The 16079-nt window shown below is 52.3% G+C and overlaps 1 protein-coding gene across 7 annotated transcripts in view; it reads left to right on the top strand.

Moving 5' to 3' along the window:
• Window positions 1-16079, top strand: part of PTPRE (protein tyrosine phosphatase receptor type E) — a 187260-nt gene that overhangs the window by 138176 nt on the left and 33005 nt on the right. For 6 of the 7 annotated variants that reach the window (XR_008504941.2, XM_054503960.2, XM_063670397.1 and 3 more), the window contains 4 exons: window positions 4074-4173; window positions 4448-4521; window positions 6211-6347; window positions 13435-13525. Coding sequence is in view for 6 of the 7 variants with exons in the window: in XM_054503960.2 (XP_054359935.1) it covers window positions 4074-4173; window positions 4448-4521; window positions 6211-6347; window positions 13435-13525 (402 nt within the window). In the remaining variant the exon portion in view is untranslated. Of the gene's footprint in view, window positions 1-4073; window positions 4174-4263; window positions 4368-4447; window positions 4522-6210; window positions 6348-13434; window positions 13526-16079 lie in introns of those variants that run through there. The other variant, XM_054503957.1, reaches the window with a different exon arrangement.

Genomic DNA, 16079 nt, shown 5'->3' on the forward strand with positions numbered 1-16079 from the left:
ACCAGGCATCAGGTTCTCTTAAGGAGCGGGCAGCCTAGATCCCTGGCATGTGCAGTTCACTATAGGGCTCAGGCTCCTGTAAGAATCTAATGCCGCTGCTGATCTGACAGGGAGCGGCACTCAGGCAGTAATGCCTGCTCACCTGCCACTCACCTCCTGCTGTGTGGCCCAGTTCCTAACAGGTCACAGACTGATACTCATCTGTGTCCTGGGGGAGTTGGAGACCTCCTCTATGTATGAATGTAGAAGTTGGAAACTTGGGGCTGCCAACTTGGCGATTGTGTTAAAATGTAACAGGCGTACAGGCTAACACAGAAGCTGTCCTACAGAAACACTTGCGAGACACAAAGATATATATATATATATGTGTGTGTGTGTTGCAGAATTGTAGGTAATAGCAGAAAAGTTGGAAACAACTTAAATGTCCATCCTATTTTGGTCTATCCAAAAAGTGGAATCCAAGCAGCTATTAAACAGAATGAGGAAGCTTATCTGGGCTGACATGGAAACTCTCCAAGACAGACAGCCGTACCAGAAAAGCAAGCTGGAGAACTGCCCCGCGGTGCATTTCATCTGTTTCTTTCATATTTAATGTGGCTATATGGGGACGTGTCTTAAAATTGGTAGCACTTCACAATTATAATCCGTATCATTTTTTTTCTTTCTTAGTGGTTCTTTTTTAAAATAACGATACTTTTTACAATTCGTGAAGCTTTAGATGAAACGAGAGTAGTATGGTCTATTTATTTCCCAAACCTGCATATTTATGAACGTAAATTTATAGAAGAAAATGTCAGGAAAGATACGCTTTGAAATCTTAATTGTGTTTAACTCTGGGAAAGAGAACAGGTTCCTGAACATTGAAAATTTTAGGCCGGAGTGAGTTGGGACCTTCAACCATTGTCTGCATACCTGTCCTTGAGTGAGCCACATCTTTCCAGGATGGACTTGCTCCGCCTCTAGGGCCCCTGGGGAAGGAGGGCTTGGAACGAAGGCAGGAGAGGAGAAGAGGGATGGAGATAAGACGGGGGGCACAGTGAGAGCAGCTGTGCCCTGCGGCAGAACTGAAGTAGTCCCTGGAAGACCCCGGCTCTTGGCCAGAGCTCGGGATCGGCTTCCTGAGCAGAGGGTGCTGGGTGACCACACTCCAGCCAAGGTTGCCATTCTCTTTGTCTGCTCCAAAGTCACATTCAAGCCTAAGGTTTTCAGCTTTCAGGATCAGATTCTATGTAAGCAAACATGCACACACACACACACAAGTTGCAAGTGTACATATGTATAAAATCGGTGTGAACGTACACACACTTCACTTTGGGCAATAGCTAGACAGTCATACAGGAAGAAGGCTGCTTCAGGATGACCACCCTGAAGACTGGCCACCCTGACCTCTGTCCCACCCCGTCAGAGCCCAACAGCATGAAATGAAAATAGACTGTGACAGGAATTTCTTCTCAGATGCCTCCCTGACTCCTGGCTGGACCACATTGGTGCCCAGAGGACATATTTTTGTTTTCTTCCTGGTCCACACCATTTAAAAAAATTGTTTTTAAATTGAATTTCTTACCAATATTTAAAAATCAGAAAATGTTTACATAAAAATATGAATTTCTTCTTTAGGAAAGTGGGAAGAACTAGGCACTGTGGGCACCCCTTGTGCTTGGCCCCAGTGGGCTGGAACTCAGAAGTAGCCATCCCTGCAGGCAGGACATGGGGAGTCCCCACTCCTGCCCCCACCTGGCCTCCCCACGCCACCCAGGGATGTTCTCACCTGCCCCCGAAGGCCTTTGGGTTTCTGATCCTGATCTCTGGCCTCCTGAACAGAGGCAGCTACTAAGAAACACCAGGACCAGAGCTGGGGAAGCCACTGGCCCTGTGACCCATCCCTTCTGCCCGTGTGCACGGCCCCTTTCTGGGCTTGGGTGGTTCAGCCCCATCTTCTATGGAAGCATCCATGTCTGTGACTGCAGCCTTCACTCCAGGCAGGAACGTGGAGGCGGGACCCACAGAGGGCTGGTGGGGCCCAGGTGTTCCCTCCTTTCTCTCTCTGATGAGAGGACCCCATGAGTTGGCCTGGACTATACTTTGTAGTCACCATCTCTGCAGAAGCTGAGCCCAGAGCCTGACCTCTGTGTGATGCAGAAGTGGGAAGTTTCATTGCCTGGGGCCCCAGGAGATGAGGGCAGATGTACCTGCGTACATTCGGGAGGGAGGAGGGGGACCGAGGCCCACGCTTTCTGTCTGAGTCCGGAGTGCGAGCAGCAGCCAGGCCCTCCATGGGGCTGGGCTCCATGCTGCCCCTCCCTCCGTGTCAGGGGTCTTCCCACTCAGCCTGTCAGAGTTGCTCCAAGGCCCTGGCAGAGTGGAGAGGGGTGCTCTCTGGAGCTGCAAGTGTGGAAGCCTCAGGCCAGCTCACTTCCCCAGGGAAGCTCTGCTGTGGGCAGGTTGGAGGTCAAAGGCAGGGGACTGTGGCAGCCACAACCAGCCACTCAGCCTGGCACCAACCCAACCTTGTGTGGGGCCAGAACCGGCTCCTCTGGGCCAGGGTCACAGACACCTGAGTATGGGAGCTGCAGAGGACAGCCAGGCTGCCAGGCTACTGACACTGCTAGCCAGATGGGGGAGGCACGGACACCACCTGGAAGGTGGGCACTTATTGGGTGGGCCAGGTGAACAGTGCCCTCTCTCATGGCTGGGGCCACCTCCTCATCACAGACCAGCTGTTTCCCCTGTGAACTTCAACATCTAATGGTCACCCACGTCCCTAAAACTTCATCATTTATTAGAAACGATGGCGTGGACCACTCATAGGGTGCCAGAGTCAGTGCCAGGCCTGGGAGGGTGGAGGATGAGGGAGGAAGAGCCACACCTTCCCTGGGGAGTTTATAACCTAGGGTGCAAGGCAGAAGGCATGAGGGTACCTTTTAAAATCCAGATGAGGGGTGTGAGGTGAGCGGAGCCTCTGGGGCTGCAGAGCCCTCCCAGTGCCCGGAGCACCCTCGGGAGGCCATGCCAGCCCTCAGGAGGAAGCGCATGGAGCCTGCGCTGGGCTCGGGGCAAGTGATTGGTGCTTCTGGGAACTTAAAGAGTTGGAAGCCCAATCGTTGCCTTCGAGGGGCTTCCCCAGAAACCTGGGAGCCAAAGCAGTCACGCTGAGGGCCTGTTCACTCATGGCAGAGTGAAGTTTGCGCTTTGAGGCATCCAGGGCCCCTCTGGGTCCACAAGAGAGGAGTCCAGTGGGCTTCTTGGAGGTGGGGGCCTTTGAGATTGTCCTCGAGGAGTGGGAACATTTTGGTGAGGAGGGGGCTGTGTGGCCGGCCGGGGAGGAGCAGGAACAAAGTCCGACGTTGGGAGACTGGGTGGGGTCCAAAGGTGGCAGCGAGGCCACCAGTGCCCCTTGGAATTTGGGCTGATGAGCCAGGGGCAGGTCCTGAGCAGCAACAAAGCCACTGAGCTGGGCCTGGGGCTGTGGGTCTCCTTCTGGATGAGGAAGGTCAACCTGTCAGGTACAAAGGACAGAGTAAGAGGCCGGTGGTGGCTGGGCACTCGGCCTCTGACAGGTGGAATCCGGACCTGGAGGCTCTGCAAGGTGGGATCACAGTGCGCCGGGGCCACAAGCCTCTGCCCAGCCCCAGGGCCAGGCTGCCTCCCTGTGCCTGAGCTCCTGCCCAAGCCCAGGGGGCCCTAAGAGCTGAGCTACACCGAGTCAGCCTCCCGCACTGTCCTAGGACCCTGCAATGGACACCGGCCCCTTCACCCTTCTCCAGCTTCTTAGCAGGAGACCCAGGCAGCCAGGCCGTGTGGGGGTCTGGGGAACTCACCCCTGTCATGCCTGCCCCAGGGATCTTGGACAAGTCACCTCACCCACTCCTCAGTCCCGGATTCTTTCTCTGAGTCAACAGCAACAACCAAAGCCTCTTCTCTGTTACCTCATGGGGCCTTTTCAGGATGATGGATACACTTTGCAAACTATAGTGTGGGGTTCTGGTGTCCAGGAAGAAGGGCTCATGGAGGGGGACTCTTTTGCAAACTGTGAAGTGAGGTCAGGCGTTAGGGTCTGTCTGCTTCTCCTGCAGGCCCTCCGGACCCAGGCGCCTCCCAGCCGCTGCTGGCCTGGCTGCTACTGCCGCTGCTGCTGCTCCTCCTCGTGCTCCTTCTCACCGCCTACTTCTTCAGGTAGGAGTGTCCCGGGGCACTCACTTGCCCCAACCAGCTCAGAGGAGGAAATGAGCCTTCTGATGCTGTGGGCGTGGGCTGTGCAGCAGAGGGCAGCTGGGAGGCTGGGTGGCCGGGTCTGGGAGACACACAGAGGCCAGGCCTTAGTGCGGCTCAGCCATGAGCAACAGGAGTAGCTTTTCCCGGCTCACCTGGTGGGTATCACTGTGCCGAGGGCTGTTGGCTCTTGGGGACCCTAGAAGTGTGGAAACCTAACACGTCCTGTGTCTCTAAGGTTCAGGAAGCAGAGGAAAGCTGTGGTCAGCGCCAGCGACAAGAAGATGCCCAACGGAATCTTGGAGGAGCAAGGTACAGAAGCTCCTCTCTGGCTGGGGCTTGGGGGAAAATGTGTTCTTTTTTAGCAGACACTGAGGTGCTTTCTCTCTTTGACGTTCAAAGTAAATTTTGAGGTGTGCCTTGCCACTTTCATCTCACTCTACCTGGTATGATGCTGTCATTTAAAATTTCACTATTTCAAAACTTTAAGGATCATTTTTCTCTCTGGTGTGACACGGACGTTTGAGACATTTTTGTTTGTGGCTTTTTTTAGAGAGACTGTTCATATCCTGTCGTTTTCACAGGGTGTTGACATGTAACACTTTTCAGTGAGGCCTTACAATCGTTCTCAGATAAGACTGTCTGGCTCAGAAACTATTCAACTGGGTTTGTGCTGCTTTAGGATCAAGCTGGAAAAAGGGACTCGCTCTCCTAAAGTGCTTCATGTTTACAGAGCATCAGAGTCAGCTGGGAGCATTTCTAACTTTTCCATCCAAAGTACAGTTTCTAACTTGTTGTCGCTACTTACAAAGGAACATTGTTTTTCTCTCCATACATCGAGATGAGATGACTGAGAAACGTGTGTAAGGCAGAGGCCACAAAAATATTGCTTCACACCCCAGTGACTACAACTTCCTGGAGTCAGCTTCCTACCTAACTGTAGTCAGTTCTATGGTTTGGGGGAACACATGTGCTGTCAGACTAAAATAGACTCTTAAAACGGACCCTTAGATAATTAAAAGAATATCAGCAGCAAGGACCCAGCTGAAATGTAGCCTCCCAGCACTCGCGGGACCCGAGACCTGGTTAGATGATAATGTGGCCTCAGGTGCTATATTCCTGCCCTTGTTCCAGTCCCCAGTTCCCTGCCCTGAATGTTTCAATAGCAGGAACGGGAGGGAAGAGGGTGCGGCTGGTGAGTAGCAGGGAAGCTCAGCGTCACTCATTCTGATCCCGTCTGTCACTTGGAGGAATGAGTCTTGGGTGAAGTTTTTGTCTGGGCTTCAGAATGGCTCTGCAGGTGGGGACAGGCCCTTTTGCAAGTGTGACAGCTGGGTTATCATGTTGACCTTGTCAATATCAGTTCATTCTCCAGGAAGAGAAACACATGCCCATGACTGTTCTTGCCTCTCACTCTGAACTTGGGGAAGGAATGTGTCCAAGAACTCCCTTATAACGCGTACTTCTCCTTCTCAATGCCCCTTGTCACCCTCCCCAGACAAGGGTGGTTTTCCCTTGGAGCTTATGGGGTTTGAGGAACCAGGAATATTTGTTAGGAAGAAGAAAAGGCTGAGAGAGACCACTCTGAGTTTGCTCCCAGAAGCCGTAATTACTCTTTATTTCCAAACCTGGAAAGCTGAGCTGGAGAGTGAGGCCGTCTTGAATCCTTTTTGGAAGGAGCAGGGGCTGGAGGGAAGGAGAGGCGGGAGGGTGGGTGGATGAGTGGCCTCGGGAGGGGGACAGGGTGTCTCCGATGGGGGAGAGCAGGTGACACTGGGCAGAGGGACGCCCATCACTTGTAAATGATGTGGATGCCTCACAGGAGGCGAGTGTTTGGATACAGCTGCTCGGGACCCGGCTTAGCCCAGCTATGCGATTTGAGAGAACTGTTCCAGCTCCAGCCTGGTCATTTCTTCAGGAATGTTGTTGGTCAGCTTGGTTACTCAGTCGCCTATCCAGGAATGTGGCTAAATGGCCCCCATGTTTCTTTTGATCCCACAGAGCAGCAAAGGGTGATGCTGCTCAGCAGGTCGCCCTCAGGGCCCAAGAAGTACTTTCCTATCCCCGTGGAGCATCTGGAGGAGGAGATCCGTATCAGATCCGCTGATGACTGCAAGCAGTTTCGGGAGGAGTTCAACGTGAGTGTGGGGAGGGGCCCTCTGCTGGGTGCCCTGTGGTGGAGACCTGTGAAATCCAGTGTTAGAGTTCAGGATGAATTATCCCAAAGACTCAGAACCCTTGCCTCGGTTATGACACTGTCCCATGAATGGGCGTGGGAGGAAACCTGGTTTGTGGTGGAATGCCCTTCACCAGTGCTTATTTCCTCATTTATAAGGTGAGACAGTAGAGTTAGAGATTTGTGAAGCCTCCTTCCACCTCCCACCCTCTGAGTGTCAAGTTCTAAAATCAACTGTGACAGAAACACTGTTATCTTGATAACGTAGAAGGCTAGGGCCTGAGGGCAGCACGGTATGACAATATCATGGGGAAAGCAACAGAGCCCCAAACCATCCTTTCATGGCTTCTGAGAGCTGGAGCACCTAATCAGAGCAGGCGATGTTCCTCTTCTGAACCACTATCTCGGCATTAATGAAGCAGCTGTGAGCTGCCTTGAGGGAACACTAGCTATATCTGCTTGTGTATCAACATAGGTGGGTGGGTGGATGGATGGATGGATGAGTGGGAGGGCAGATGGATGGATGGATGGATGGATGCATGGATGGATGGATGGATGAGTGGGAGGGCGGATGGATGGATGGATGGATGGATGGATGGATGGATGGGTGGATGGATGGATGGATGGATGGGTGGATGGATGATGGATGGATGAGTGGGAGGGCAGATGGATGGATGGATGGATGGATGGATGGATGGATGGATGGATGGAGTGGGAGGGCAGATGGATAGATGGATGGATAAGTGGGAGGGCAGATGGATGGATGGATGGATGGATGGGTGGATGGATGATGGATGGATGAGTGGGAGGGCAGATGGATGGATGGATGGATGGATGGAGTGGGAGGGCAGATGGATGGAGGGATGGATGATGGATGGATGAGGGGGAGGGCGGATGGATGGATGGATGGATGCATGGATGGATGGATGAGTGGGAGGGCGGATGGATGGATGGATGGATGGATGGAGTGGGAGGGTGGATGGATGGATGGATGGATGCATGGATGGATGGATGAGTGGGAGGGTGGATGGATGGATGGATGGATGGAGTGGGAGGGCGGATGGATGGATGGATGGATGGATGGATGGATGGGTGGATGGATGATGGATGGATGAGTGGGAGGGCAGATGGATGGATGGATGGATGGATGGATGGAGTGGGAGGGCAGATGGATGGAGGGATAGATGATGGATGGATGAGGGGGAGGGCAGATGGATGGATGGATGGATGCATGGATGGATGGATGAGTGGGAGGGCAGATGGATGGATGGATGGATGGATGGAGTGGGAGGGCGGATGGATGGATGGATGGATGGATGGATGGAGTGGGAGGGCGGATGGATGGATGGATGGATGAGTGGGAGGGTGGATGGATGGATGGATGGATGGATGGATGGATGGATGGATGGATGGATGGATGGGCAGATAGAGAAGTAGACAAACAGACATGAGGAAGTGTTGTCTTGGTTTTGCTATTCAGTATTTATCCTTGGTCGTGTTTTGAATTTTATGCATCTTCACCTTCTTGCATGTGGCTGTGCTGAGTGTTGATCTTAAAGGGGATACGTTTTCAGCAGGATTGCTGACTGGTCCTGGCTATGCCTGTTGCGTGCTGGCCCTGGCACATCAGTTAATCTCCTTGAAGCTGTCTTCCACCACCTAGGAAGGGGCAATGGAGATGGACCTGTCTTGATTACCTTGAAGTTGGAATGGGAGGCTCAGACAATGGATTTTGTAAACAACAGTGTTGTGCAGTTGTTATATCTGAAGATGGCATGAACTCTGCTGCAGACATGAGACTTTACCCAGAAGCAACGTGTGAAGGCATGGGAAGGTGGTGGCCCATGTAAACTGTACACTGCTTGTTTTCTAGTGCAAGCCTCCTCTGCCTTTATCTTGCTTCCTTTTTATTGTTTCCAAATGTGTCCCCTTTTCTGGAGAAATTAGGTCATATTGAAAGACAGCTTGAAGCACTATTGTGTTGCAATGTCTCAGCCTGACAACAGACCTTAGTTCTCATTTTCAAAATAACTATCCAAGTTTTCAGCTAGCAGATCCCCTCTCCCACCCTTCTCATCCCATTTCCCCTTGCACTTTTGTTTCCCCAAATGACAGGGGCTGGGCTTGCTGATGGGGGTGTCTGAGTCAGAACCAGCTCAAAAGTGGGGGTGACTCCCAGGGAGGGAGTCTGGGAATAGGGTGGGGCAGGTGAGACACTCACCCCAGGCACAAAATTTAAGACAGCACCAAAAGCTCAGTAGTGGGATAAATTATATTTTAACACACTTAAAATATCAAAATTATCAGCACCACAGGAAAGGTAACAAATAAAATATCAAAATGAATGCAGGCAGTCCCTGGTGAAGAAAATAACACAACCATAAAGGAAGACAGGCTTGGGCTGACTGATTTTCCCTGCTGCCCTGGGCCCTGATACATACGGCTTGTCACCACACAGCTACTCACCCTGCCATTAGTTAAAAGTTTCATATTTTGGTCATCATAGATTTTGTGCCTTGATTTGGACATTTAAAAATATTGCATTCGAATATTACTTCCCCTGGTTTCTGAATTTTGGGGGCACCCCATTAAATTTTGCACCCAGAAGAAGTCCCCATTCTCTTCTGCCACTGGGTGGCCCTTGGCTGAACATTGGAGTCCCTGTGCTCAGTGACAAGCAGGGTAGAGACCTGGTGGAGGGGAAGAACACTGGACCCAAAGTCAGGATCACGGAGCCTGATCCTGTGTCTGGGGAACCCTGGGGGAGCTGCTTTTTTGTCACTGTTTTGTTTTATTTGTTTGTTTGAGATGGGGTCTCGCTGTGTCTCCCAGGCTGGAGTGCAGAGGCCTGATCACAGCTCACTGCAGCCTCCACCTTCCAGCTCAAGTGATCCTCCCACCTCACCCTCCCAAGTAGCTGGGACTACAGGCATGTGCCACCATGCCCGCTGGCTTTTTTACTTTTTTTGTAGAGATGGGGTCCCACTGTGTTGCCCAGGCTGTGCTTTTTTGCTCATCTGTCCAGTGAAGGTCTGGCCATGTCCTGAGTCCACGTTCATGCAGCACCCATCCTCTGAGAGCACTGGAGCCTGCCATGGCCAGCTCTCTCTTGGGTCCTCAGAGGGACATGCTCCCAGCCCCATCTTTCTTTTCTCTTGCCGTCTGACCTGAGCTCCTCTCCCCAAAGTCATGAAAGGGAGACACCAGAGTCTCAAAGTGGCCAATCCAGTTGAGTTTTGACATGTGTGCATTGCCAATTCAAAGTGCAGGCAAACTTGGTGGGGATGAAAAGGATTTGGTATTTGGTATCAGTACAGTGAATGCTGGAGTCGGCCTGAGTGTTTGTCCCAGCTCAGAGAGCTTGGGCAATTAACCTCTGCCTGTTTCCTCACCTGTGAAATGAGGATACTCCCTGCCCCCCATAGGATTGTGATAACATGGACATGAGGTTGGATAACCTGGACATGCAACAGAGTCCTTACGAGAATGCACTCTGCAATCTCCACCCTGCACTGGTAGAACACCATCCTAGGAAAGTCTGTTCCTAGGCCCCAGAGTAAGTCCTCGAAAGTGAGCACCACTGAGCCAAGGAAAATGCCCTGCTCCAGACAGGCTCGTCCCTACCTCCCTCCTAGCAAGTTATGTCAATCCAAGTGCCTAGGATTAACACACTGATAAGTTCTGTAAAAATGCAGAGGGAGGTGTCAACCGCAAAGCTTCCAGCACAACCAACAAACCAGAACCATTCCCTGGAGCTCCATAGAGCAGCTGGGGCCTCTCGCAGAGCTGCCCACACCTAGCTTCTTATACACTCTCCTGCTGCCTGCCCAGCACTACTGAGCGGAGAGAGAAAGGAACATGGCTCATGAGTTCATTGAAATGAAATCTCTAGGCCGGGTGTGGTGGCTCACGCCTGTACTCTCAGCACTTTGAGAGGCCGAGGTGGGCAGATCACTCGAGCCCAGGAGTTCCAGACCAGCCTGTCCAACATGGTGAAACCCCATCTCTACCAAAAAGCTACAAAAATTAGCTAGGCGTGGTGGCGTGCACCTGTAATCCCAGCTACTCAGGAGGCTGAGGTGGGAGAATCACTTGAACTCGGGAGGCGGAGGTTGTGGTGAGTCGAGATCGCGCCACTGCACTCCAGCCTAGGTAAGAGTGAGACCTTGTCTCAAAAATAAAAATGTTAAAAAAAAAGAAAGAAATGAAATCTCACCTCAAACAGACAAACCACAAACCATTTGGACAATTTACATAATGGGACAGCCAATCACACGATATTTATTGGCCACTTAGTATGACCAAGCCCCAAGCAAGGCACTGCAGGGCTCACCCAGGTGTGCAGACCCTCCAGGTGCTCTCCTTTCCCCTGGGCCACCTGAGCAGCTCAGAGATTTGAGACCCCAGTAGACTGACAGCCAGAGAAAGGGCTGCAGAGTCCATGTGGGTGGTTATTCTGGGTGCTTGGATCCAGGATACATATGTGTGCGGTGCACAGGGCACGGCGCCCCTCACCACTTCAACTTTGACCCTCTGTGCATCTGGGTGGCTACGCCCCATCTCCATGGTCTGGATTTCTGCAGCTGCCGGGAACACGCAGCTGTGGGGTGTCAGAGCTTGGTCCATCCTCGCCGTCCAATCCCTCCAGGGAGCCTTCTCAATTTCTTTTAACTTACTCTTTTTTTTTTTTTTTTTTTTTTTTTTGAGAGAGAGAGTCTCGCTCTGTCACCCAGGCTGGAGTACAGTGGTGAAATCTTGGCTCACGGCAAACTCCGCCTTCTAGGTTCAAGCGATTTTCCTGCCTCAGCCTCCCAAGTAGCTGAGATTACAGGCGCCCACCACCATGCCCAGCTAATTTTTGTATTTTTAGTAGAGACGGGGTTTCACCATGTTGGCCAGGCTGGTCTTGAACTCCTGACCTCAGGTGATCTACCCACCTCGACTTCCAAAGTGCTGGGATTACAGGTGTGAGCCACCACACCTGGCCTAATTTATCTTTTAACAGACTTTATTTTAGAGCAGTTTTAGCTATACAGAATAATTGCACAGAAAGTACAGAGTTCCCATATGCCCCCTTCCTCCCCTGTGAGCAGCCTCTCCTATTATTAACTTCCTGCATTTGTGTGCTTCAACTGCTGCAACTGATGGACCAACACTGTTCGTTGTTACTAGCTGAAGTCCACACGTCAGGGTTTGTGTGTTGTGCATTCTGTGGGTTTTGACAAATGCACAGTATCATGTACGCACCATCCGGTATCACGCCTCCTATGTATTTTCAGTGCTGGGGCCAAAAAAAGCTTTTGCGGGTAGAAAAAGAGAAGGCTCTAGAATTTTACCACAGATGTCAGGCTTAGATTAGGTCAAGAAGGTCAGTATTAAGACAGCCCTGATGAAGAATCAGGAACTACAGGCGGCGTAGGTGCTGGTGGCTGGGGATGAGGCCAAGAACCACCCATCGCCCTTGCCACAGTGCCGCCAGGCAGGTCCCTCCACATAGGCCACCCTCTTGCCTCTGCTTTGGGACCAACAAACCCCATGGCCTGGAAGGGCCTCATCCTGTGGCCATGGGGTTTGGTGGCCCCAAAGCAGAGGCAAGAGGGTGGCCTACAGTGCCCCACCATGAGCTCCGGCTGGTCAGATCTGAGTCTGCAATTGGAGAAGCTTCCTGCCCTGGGGAGAGGAAGACTCAGGACACCTGTGGGCAGCAGGTCAGGCCCTGCTCTGCGTTGTGAGCAGGCCCAGGCCTGCATGGCTTGGATCCAAAGCTACGCAGTGAGGCCTGCTCCGCTCTCCTGGGTAGTTGAAGCGGGACCCCTCACATTCTCCCACATTTGAAGAAGTGAGCATCCTCCTGGTAGCCTGGGCACTGCTCCAGGCTCCTGCCCCTTGCTTGCTGGGTGACCCTGGACAAATCTATAACAGCTCGCTTTGGCTTTCAGTTTCCTCACCCATTAAAATGGGGACCGTCCTAGTATCATCTAATAATAGGTGAGTTGCGAAGGCTGGGGCAGATGACCCGGCTCCTTCCACCGTACCTGGCGCACTGAGGCACTCATTGCATATTGATGCATGTTACTGGAATCCCAGTGGCCCCTGGTCCAGCCACTGATCGGGTGTAATGTCAAAGGACAGGACTCAGGGCCTCAAGAGGCTCTTCACACTGTGCATTGTGGGGAGCTCACCTGAGCAGCGAGCAGACGCAGCAGACAGGTAGAGGTGATCAGGAATCAGAGGTGGTGACTGCAGACGGCAGAAAGAACTAGAATTCAGGCCACCAGAGTTCACACTCGGCTATGCTGCTCAGAGGGGATAGGGGCCCCGCCACATTCCTTTCACACCTGACTTCCCTGACTGGGACAAAGGAGTTGGTTAGCGTGGTGCTTCCCAAAGACGTGTGCACTGAAGCCCTGGGGATCATGGTAATGTTCGTGCTGATTCTGTGGGTCTAGGGGGCGGCCAGAGCGTCTGCATTTCTAACAAGCACCCTCTCAGTCATGCCCATGCCACTGGTCCACAGAGCACGCCTGGAGTCTTAAGCAAGATCAGGACTGTATCTAAGGCTGCTTCCCACCTCTCGCCTCCCAGGACCGCTCTATTCATCCTTCAGCCCCAAAGTCACAGCATCCCGCTGTAAACCCTCCGCATGCCTGTCCTCACTCCTCCATGTCCTGGTTCACAGCTCTGTCATAGTCAGTTCTTACCAAATCATAGGTGCCTGCTCTAGGCCAGGGCCCATGGACCCTGAGATACCATGGAAATGCAAAGGCAAGTCTCCGCCTTCATGCCTCATAGGGTCTGGCTGATGAGACCATCACTTTGGCCACACCACTGTTCACCCCACAAGAAAGAGCACCCTGGGGAAAGCCAGGGTCTGTGTCTTCTTCATTCTGTGCCCTGTGCCTGGTACAAGGTCTGAGGCAGAGACGGACTATGGACAGCAGGTAGTTTGCTCCACGTGTTTTCGTAATTCCTGTGCTCAGTAGGGAAACTGACATGAGCATGGTGCTTGAGTCCATCACATTTCATACTAACGCTACATTTTCTTCCAGTCATTGCCATCTGGACACATACAAGGAACTTTTGAACTGGCAAATAAAGAAGAAAACAGAGAAAAAAACAGATATCCCAACATCCTTCCCAGTAAGATTTTATTTTATGTTTTGCATGATCGATGGTGTTTGCACTAAACTCAGCTTTGCCTTGCAGCTCCCCATGACTGCAGGCCATTCCCGGTGCTCAGAGGCCCCAAATCAGTCTAACTGCTCAGCATTTGCACCTAGGACTCCAGAATGTTCCTCTCTATGTGCCCATCTCCCTGCACAGGCCCTAGGCACCTTGGTTGCTCGTGGGTCTGGCTGCCAAGCCTGTGCTTACTGTTGAGACCTGGGCTGCCTGGGGCCCAGCAGGTAAGGGTGCTGCTTCATGGCCATGGATGCCAGCAGCCAGGGCCCCTCCTGTGGAACTCAGGCCTGGCACCCAGTCTAGGCCTGACAGTGGCCCTGGGCAGCTCCCTTCCCTCAGGCTCAGTGCTTGTGGCCACAAGCTAAAAAGCCCTAGGGCAGTCTGGGGTCCTGGACCAAGGACAAAAATAACAGAATACAAAATTTGTAGGTGGGCAGCAGCTTTGTAGGAAGGCTCTGAGTCGACCTGATTTAACCCCAACAGTACAAGTGGGCATGGGCCGGGGAGCGTGGGTGCCAGGAGGTGGCAGGGCCAGAGAGCAGACAGATGTGTGTAGGGGTGCATCTCAGTGACCTGCTCCAGCTGGATGGGTCGTGACCTGGGGGCAGCTTTCACAGCCTGTCTTCGTGCCAAGACAAACCCCATAGGTTCTGAACCGCCTTTGTAAGAGCTGTCCCGGGCCGGGAGCTGTGGCTCATGTCTGTAATCCCAGCACTCTGGGAGGCTGAGGCAGGTGGATCACCTGAAGTCAGGAGTTCAAGACCAGCCTGGCCAAGATGGTGAAACCCCATCTCTACTAAAAATACAAAATATTAGCCGGGCATGGTGGTGGACACCTGTAAGTCCAGCTACGTGGGAGGCTGAGGCAGGAGAATCTCTTGAACCCGGGAGACAGAGGTTGCCATGAGCCAAGATCACGCCATTGCACTCCAGCCTGGGGAACAAGAGCGAAACTCCATCTCAAAAAAGAGCTGGCCCAGCAGCAAGGGGGCGGGGCGTGCAGTTCGAGATCCTTCACCTGGGCCCCTCCCATCATATGCTTTGCCCATCAGGCTAACATAATGGCATCCTCAAAGGGCTCCACTAAGTTCAGGTTTAAATCCTGAACCTGCAACCTCCCCCTGATCCACAGACGGAGGGAGGGAGGAAGGCAGCCCATGTGGGCCCCGGAATGCTGCTCCCTGCTGCATTGTTAGGACTAGAATTGAGTTCATCTGCTCCGTGTGTCAGAGCAGCTATGGTCTGTCCGATCTGTGCTCTGTCCAAACTGTGCACTTTTTAGAAATAATTCTGTCCTATTTTACATGCGTAGGATTGATATGTGGTTTTCACAAAACCCACTGTGAACCCATGATCCAATGAAAACTGGGAGAAATTCGTCAAATAGTCTTTCATTCAACACATATATGTAGGGGTGGCCAAGGCAACACCAGGAAGATGGGTCAGGAGATCATGTGGTGGCGCAGACATGGCTAGATTCTGCACGCTTTGGAGAGGATTTGTTGCCAATGGGTAGAAGATATCACAGAAAGGGGTGGGGGGCAACTTACATGGCTTGAGCAGCTCAAAGGAAAGGAAGGCCGTGGCAGGAGGAAGTCTGAGATCTTTGGAATAATTTGTGTCAAATTTGGGATATTTAGAAATTAGTTTCAATGCTTAATTTATTACCTTAATTGAGTGGTTTTAAGTTGTGCCTTGATTTGCCAACCATATGTGTTAAGAAACCGCTCAGTGCTAAGCACATTCCTGAATTCCTCATTTCTCTCTCAATCACTAAACCTTCATCCCTTAAAGGTAACATCACATTGTTAATTAAGACTATTTAGCTGGGACCTCTGTGGAAGCAGAATCATGGCCAAGTGTGGGCATTACCTACACCCAGTCCCCTCCTCAAGGTGTGATGGCCCAGGGCAGAGCAGTGGCCTCACCTGGGAGTCCCCCACCTGGAAGAGGCTGGGCCCACCCACTGCAAGTCTTCTCTGAGCCGCGTTCTCAAGTCTTCTCTGAGCTGCGTTCTCTAGGTTGTGCTACGGGAGTCAGTTGGCGTTTCCTCCAAGCCTGAAAGTGTAGTTAGATTCAGAATGGGCTTTTCTAGATTCCCCCGTAAGATCTTTCCCCTGCTCCTGGCAGGAGGACCACACCATGGGAACCCCAGGGCCCACGCAGCTGCCCGGGGCTGGGGGACTCTGCCAGGATGTGGCATGTCTCACATGGGTGGAAAGATGGGTTTACAGAACGGTGGCATGGAGACGCTGTGGCCTGGCAAGGATTAATGGGGTGGCATCTGGCATTAGCCATCAGAAAGACTTAAGGCTGAAGGGACATTGGGCGGGGAGCTCTCAGGGCTGCTCCACCCGCCCCCAGGGTGACAGCCCCTAGTATCACTTAGGGTGGGACTGAGAGTCACCTGGGGGAGAGGAGAGAAGGGACCCAACTTCCCCAGCCCCTGGCACCTTCCCTGCCTTTCCCAGTCTTTTACCAGAGTCATAAGATGGCCCTTGGCTCTGGGCAG

The sequence above is a fragment of the Pongo pygmaeus genome, chromosome 8 (assembly GCF_028885625.2).
Source record: "Pongo pygmaeus isolate AG05252 chromosome 8, NHGRI_mPonPyg2-v2.0_pri, whole genome shotgun sequence".
NCBI lineage: Eukaryota > Metazoa > Chordata > Mammalia > Primates > Hominidae > Pongo > Pongo pygmaeus.